The 7,235-nt window shown below is 41.9% G+C and overlaps 1 protein-coding gene across 4 annotated transcripts in view; it reads left to right on the forward strand.

The window, feature by feature from the left end:
• ltbp1 (latent transforming growth factor beta binding protein 1) overlaps positions 1–7,235 on the forward strand; it is a 129,408-nt gene that overhangs the window by 10,286 nt on the left and 111,887 nt on the right. For all 4 annotated transcript variants that reach the window (XM_022765122.1, XM_022765123.1, XM_022765124.1 and 1 more), the window contains exon 2: positions 2,518–2,588. In XM_022765122.1, the coding sequence (XP_022620843.1) occupies positions 2,518–2,588 (71 nt within the window). The remainder of the gene's footprint in view (positions 1–2,517; positions 2,589–7,235) is intronic.

The following is a 7,235-nucleotide window of genomic DNA, read 5'->3' on the forward strand; positions in this document are numbered from 1 at the left end:
CTACTTGGTTGACTAAAATTTACATAGCCGAAGGGGGGGGCAGTGGCCATGAAATTATGCATGTTTGCTTGTGTTCAAAGTACTGTCCATGAGGAAGACAAAATCTTCTGATTGTTGCATCTTAAGGTCCTTGGTGCCACAGGAGTCAAGAGAGAATGGTGCTGATGTAGTAGTTAGAGGGAAGAGGTGTCGGATGTCCTTAACAAGGGCATCTGGGTAGGAGGAGGTGTGACTGACATGATTGACCATGGATGACCCAACAACAAGCAGGGGGGTATAGTTGGTATGACTGTCCTCAATAGCAGCTTTGGTGGATGCCTCCGGGTGTCTACTGACAGAGGAGGGACGCAGCAGTGTGTCTCTGTGGGTGACAGGCAGACTGTGCAGGCATGGTCAGAAGAGCTGGCTGCGGTGGCATGGAAGATTGGAGTTTGTTGATGGACTATTATATCGGTGATTGTCCCAAAGAAGCAACGACCCCATACACACGTAAAAAGCCTTTTATAAAGGTCGGCTCTACCCGTGTTTAAGACGGAGCAGAGGAGCATAATCGCTTGTTGACCGGCGGAGAGAAATGCACGTCTGGCGTGAACAGCATTGTAGTTTACGAAATTTGCTTTGCTTGGGCAATTGTGATTGTGGGGAGGCGTATGAAGAATTCATCCTTAATCCTCAGGTCAGCGACGGATGTCTTCAATAATTTTCAGTAATCTGCAAGTAGATAGGCAAACAATTCTCACACAACAAAATCCAAAAGTTAATACATTTTTTAAAAGATCAATAAAAGAGACCAACTAACCTGGAAACCAGGCTAAAAACAAACCTAGCCGGGGCGTCGAGTAGCTCAGTTGGATGAGCATCCGCCCCATGTGTAGAGGCTACAGTCCTCGCTGCAGTTGGCCCCGGTTCGAGTCCCGCATCGGACAGTCCTTAGTTGCATGTCATTCCCCCTCTCTCTGCCTCCCCATTTCCTGTCTCTCTACTGCACTATCAATAAAGGTACAAAAAGCCCGAAAAATAAATTTAAAAGAAAAATAAACAAACCTAGCTAAGCTAGCAGCAGTAGAGCAGTCAGTAGACAGCATCCAGCTGACAATGACTAAAATCTTTTTCCTTGATTAAAACGTAGAGGGATATGAAAGTGTAGCATGAAGAAGTGTTTCAAACAGAGTTAATGATGCAAAAACACAATGCGTACTCTGATGATCTGTCAAATGTGACAGATGACATAAAGCATCATTGTCCTGCTGGAAGGTGAATCTTCGATTCGGTCTGAGGTCCTGAGCTCTGGACCAGGTTTTCATTAAGTATCTCTCTGTACTTTCCTTTGTTCAGCTACCCTTCAACCCTGACCAGTCTCCCTGCCCCCCCCACAGCCCGATGCTGCCTCTACCATGCTTCACTTTTGGAAAGTACTGGGCAGGTGATGAGTGGTGCCTGGCTTGACTGACTGACTTGGAGCAGGTCTCAGTGATTCCTGAGTCCTTTAGATGGCCTCTAACTTCTCACACCAGTTTCAGCACAAAAATGAGGAAATATAGGCCAAACCCTACACTGTTGTTTTTTATGGTAGGGCTCCTCTCTCTCTCTCTCTCTCTCTCTCTCTCTCTCTCTCTCTCTCTCTCTCTCTCTCTCTCTGTCAGTAGAAGTACACAGTGACAACTGGAGAATAACCTGTGGTTTCGTCACACTCATGTTCAAAATTCAGCCTCATTTTTTATCTTAAACCCAGGAAGTCCAAGAGTTGGTGACTCATATCCATTTGACCCACTCTCACTTATGATGATGATGATGATGATGATGATGATGATGGTGATGATGATGTGAGTCGTGAGTTCCCAGGTTATTCTAGCGTCCAACAGCCTGAGTCAATCATCCCTGTGGACTCTTTCCAAACCAAATTCCTGTAGTAAAACTCAGTCTGTGAGATTGAGGTTGGCTCTGAGAGGGTAACAGACCTCCCCCAATAAACACTACACCTCAGTAACCTCAGCATCATAGAGAATTCCTGTGTCCCCAGTCATATTCTGTATCACCAGGCCAAACCACATCTCATGAGCTCTGTGTTCGGGACGGCGTTCAAGTCTGGAAAATATCCGGTGAGAATTGGTGGAGCCCGTCAGATTGCTGCCAAAAATCAGATAACTACGGCGGAACATTGAGGTGATGACGTGACTTGCCTCAAACCCCGTGAACCCTGTGGACACGAGTTGAAACCACTGTAGGTGTCAGAGCTCAGATGAAATATGACGTGTCCTGAATGTTACCTCTGATGCATTCAGGAACAGCCTGCTATGTAAACGTCAGACATAAAGACCAGTGACAGCCCAGCAAGAGCTGCAAACAGAGCTGATGTTGTCAGTCATCTATTGTACAGTCTGATGAAACAAAATGTTTCCAAAGGTAAAAGACTGTTAAATGAAAGTTGTGAGTTTGGTTTGGATCTTCAAACAAACCTTGTGTTTGTCACTGTGAATCTTTGTGTGTCTGCATGTTTCATCTGATGTCTGTTTGCAGGGTGAACGTCTGTGGAGGGCAGTGCTGCCATGGATGGAGTAAAGCTCAGGGGTCGCAGCGCTGCACTAAACGTAAGTTCACACAACGCAACAACTCCAGTCTACACATCACAGTGATGGCTGTCAGCCAGAGAACTCCAAGCACCCAGACCATTTTCTGTCTAGTGCTGGACGACAGCTTTGAGACTTTTGTTGTAGGTTGACTTGATACTGAACACTCTTCTCTTTAAACTGTATTACTTTTATACATTAATTAAAAATAATATTTATTATTTATTATTTATATTATTATAAATAACAATATTTCTTGCATCATTTTCCATTACGTTGTATAGAAATTTCTAAAATATTGTTTATCATGAAAATGGAAAATTGAATAAAGGAAATAGAAATGAAGAATTTAATTTGGGCCTTGCCAGGAGAGTGTGAATCTAATTGTCATAAATGTTAATAGATTTTGTGTCTGTGGAACACGCCAGTGGAACTTCAGCCTGCTCAATGTTCCTTCTCCTGATCTCCTGGTTTTACATCTGCATTCCCTTCATGTTTCAGTTACATGTAGGGAGGGGAAATGTCTATGCCAGTGATTGGCAACTGGTGACCCACAGGCCATAACTGGCCGGCCAGATAATTTGATAATCAGATTTTTATGCCTCTGCGCTGACAACAGCCAGAGGCATATTATTTTGAGTTGTCCGTCCGTCCTTCTCATTCTCGTAGACATGATATTTCACCTTGACAGAACTTCTTCAAATTTGGCACAAACATTCACTTGGATCAAAGATGAACTGATTAGATTTGGTGGTCAAAAGGTCAAGACTTTTAGCCATGACTCAAGACTTCACAGCATTATGACAAACTTCACACAAATGGTTCATATTTTCTGTGACTCTGGATAAACAGGATGTAACCTGAAACTAGTCTGAGTGGAGGAGGCAGACAACCACCAGGAGGTGATTCTAGTTTTTTATCTTATAATATCGGATTGACAGTCCCACATTCAGTTATAATATCCACACAGAGAATCTCCCCCCAGATGCTTATTATACTTTTATCCATGTTGAGTTTTTTTTCAGCAATGCTTTATTTCAAGCTATTACCAGCTTTTAGTCTGAAAAGTTTTGCAGGAGTTTTCCAGTCAAGTGAATATACTTGTTGTTGCTTGTTCAGAAGTATCAACACAAGCTTGTTACTGTTAATAGCTGAACTTAGTTGGGCAAATGCTGTGATCGATGACTAGAAAATAAGCTACGACATACAAATGTGATGTCCATGTAATAATCAAGTCAAATGATCATAATAAAAATTCAGTAAAATTGCGTCCACTGTAAGGAGCTTGTGGACATTATGGGACAGTCTCACATGTAGAACAGTAACGGAGGGAAATTCCAGTTGCATTTTTGCCAATCAATTTCTTGAATTAGATTATATTAGATTATAATTAGATTATACTTGATTATGTTCTCTTGATCATGAGCATCTAATGGATTAGAAAAAAAATTGGCCCGAGGCTAAACTTACGTTGCCAACCCCTGGTCTTATACAGTCAACTTTTTTGTCCAGGACCATCATATCCTCTCATTTTATTTTGTCCTCCAGAGCTGTGTCTGCCTTGACCTGCCAGCTGAGTGGAAGGAAAGAGTTTGCCTCATCAAACTTGTGCCCCATCATCATATAAGATACAAGTTGCAATCAAATGGAGTGTGATAACTCAACCCTGTCTCCTAGAACAGAACAGTCTCCAATGCATTGTTTTTTACAGTGTATTCATAGAGAGGTGGTTGGGGTGGACTTTGATACGAAAGACCAGGGTTTAATGTCGTGTTCTACATTTGGTTAGGTTTGGTCAGTAAAACATTTTAAATTCAAAAATTCAGTTTTCTCTTTGTGCATTATAGGGAATTGAGTCTAGATTGATGAGGCAAATTTCTTCTTTTTGATTTTAAGGCTGCAACATAACATGTTAAAATACAGCTGCAAGCAAGCAATGTGGGGGGCCCAAGCAGCCCAGCCGGCCAGAGTTGCCATGGAAACATGATAAGTTATTATGTCAAGGGCATGGTTGTCAGCACTCACAGCAAGTTTCATGTCAGTTAATTAAGGTTTTGCAGCTTTGCTGCCAATTTGTGATTGGTCTGATGGCACGACACTTCTGCAAATCCAAAGCCAACAAAGACTTTTTGTCAAGTTGGTTGAAGAAAGCATCTGAATCAGTGTTGGTCATAGATCAGACTCTGGAATTTTGATTTTAAGGCAAACACATTACAGTTACGAGGCCAAAACTTATCTTATTGCCGGCGCCTCCAAGAGGTCAAAGGGCACCAGATTTTTAATCTGACCTCACTTCTGTTTGGCGGCTTGGTGCCATTTTTGATCGGCTGTGATGGACGAACACTTTGGAAAATCAAATATCCATATGATTAAGTTTTTGCAAGGCTTGGTCTGAATATATCTGTGCCAACTTATTGAAGATTTGTCCGAAAAGTAGCAAAAACGCCATGAGTCCATAGTAGCAGCCACATCAATTAAGTTTGACATGACAAGTTGCCATGTCTCAAACCATGGATCTTATGGCAAATGCGTCAACAGTTTTAAGAAAAATGCTCCCTGGGTGCCCCCTAAAAGTGAAAGGGCACCAAGATTTCTTGAGCTACTTCCTGATTGGGTCCTGAGTCCATATACAAAGTTTAGTTCCTCCAAGCCGTCGACAGCCAGAACCAGAGGAATATTGTCGTCCATTGTTGTGGACATGATTACTTGGTAACACCTTGACGGAACTTCTTCAAATTTGGCACGATCATTTACTTGGACTCAAGGACGAAACTGTTATATTTTGGTGATCATAGGTCAAAGGTCAAGGTCAGTGTGACCTCACAAACACTTTTTAGCCAATACTCAAGACTTCACACACAATTATGACAAAATTTCACACAAATGTGTCAATTTTCTATGACTCTGGATAAACGGGGATGTAACCTGAAACTTGTCTGAGAAGCGAGGGATTCACCGCGAGGCAGTAATTCTAGTTAATTATGAAAGATTGCTGAGATGTGACCTCACTCATTGGACACAGTTTGTCAGAGGAGTAACGAATAAATACTTTTACATAAAAACCAAAGTGGCAGAAAATCCAATATGGTGGAAATGAACTCGGCTTGATCCAAGAATCCAATGGTCCCTCAGTTTTTTGAAAATTGGGCAAGTTTCATATAACCCACCTCCAACTTTGACCCTGTTGGTGCCCCTAGAGAACTCGCGCACAGACAAACTTGGTAAAACAGCATCATGAGGGTGTCTCCGTCAGTGTGCCAAATTTTAAAACTTTTTAACCACACGGTTCTTGGGCTGCTATAGAATCCCATGGCAGATGAAGATGAAAAAGGTAGAAACACACAGTAGGAGCCTCTGCAAGCTCTGATAAGGTCTATTTCTGATGCACTGTATTTTCTGATAAACTTGATAAGCTGTTCCCCCAAAATGCCCTTCACTTTGAAAACTAATGAAAAACTGTCTAAGATTTGAGCGTTCATTGAAACACAGGTTTTTACTCATTTACTCATTTTCAACTGGTTCTTGGATCCAGTTTTAATAGGCAGCCTGATATAAATTAAGAAGTTAAATAAGAACAACACAAATGCAAGAACTTAATTACATAGAGGTGAAATGAGTTGCTAGTGTGTATGTATAGTTAGAAAATATACATAACCCTGCAAAATAGGTGACTATTTACTGTGCTTTCTTCTGTCAACATCTCGTTCTCCAGCCTGTCTGATGTCAGACTGTATGCCCCTATTTGATCTGCGTGTGTTCATAGTGTTTTATTTCTTATCTCATGACTTCAACATCTTTCACACACACAAATAGGATTTCTACAAATCAATTGTACAAGCAGACCCACATGCATTTTGTTTTCTTCATACACATGTTCATGGTTAGAAAATATTGTAGGTGTTGTCTTTAGTTGTTGTTGTGTGCATGTACATAAGTTAAGATCAGATATGTGCAATCTTTCATGAATGAGGCCCAATGTCTGGACCGACCTTGCCAAGTCATGAGAAGACTGTTTATTATAGCGTCTGACTGGCACGAGTGTGTGTCTCAGAGTGAAAGAAAAACAGACTTGAAATGGATTATACCTCTTAGCCCGCTCCCTGGCCCAGATCACTTTCTTATTTGCAGGCGTCTTGCCAACTTGTTGTGGAAGAAGTAACAACTTTGCTGGGGCCATCTGTGGGAGTACATAGAGGGAGGGACTGCTGATGTTCTTCGGAGAGCACCAGCAGTGGATGTCTGTGTTTAATGGATGTTAACGTCTTTTCACCTGGTTTTGATGCTAAGTCCTCCTCGACCATCTCTCCCCCTTTTACCACACAAACACAATAAAGTTATATTTTGAGAGTTCCGGCCAAGAGTCAAACTGGGGACTAGCTTGCTCAGGCTCATTATGCGTATATGATATGCACCCAACTACTTGGCCATCAGGCTGCCCTGAATTTATTTTTTTACTAGGCTGACACTGCTTGCTAGCACCCGCATCAATCCTCGCGCTAAATTTCATGATGCGGGGGTGGTCGTGGATGTGGATGGGCGTCGGCAGTTGCTTGGTAATAAGTACACTATTGTTTTCTCTGCTACAATCTAAAGTATAGGCCATCCGATCATTGTTGTACCTGCTTTTCATACGTTTATGGACAGAGGAATGGACATAACAGGAGAAAA

This window comes from Seriola dumerili, unplaced genomic scaffold (assembly GCF_002260705.1).
Source record: "Seriola dumerili isolate Sdu_G_001 unplaced genomic scaffold, Sdu_1.0 BDQW01000665.1, whole genome shotgun sequence".
Taxonomy (NCBI): Eukaryota; Metazoa; Chordata; class Actinopteri; order Carangiformes; family Carangidae; genus Seriola; species Seriola dumerili.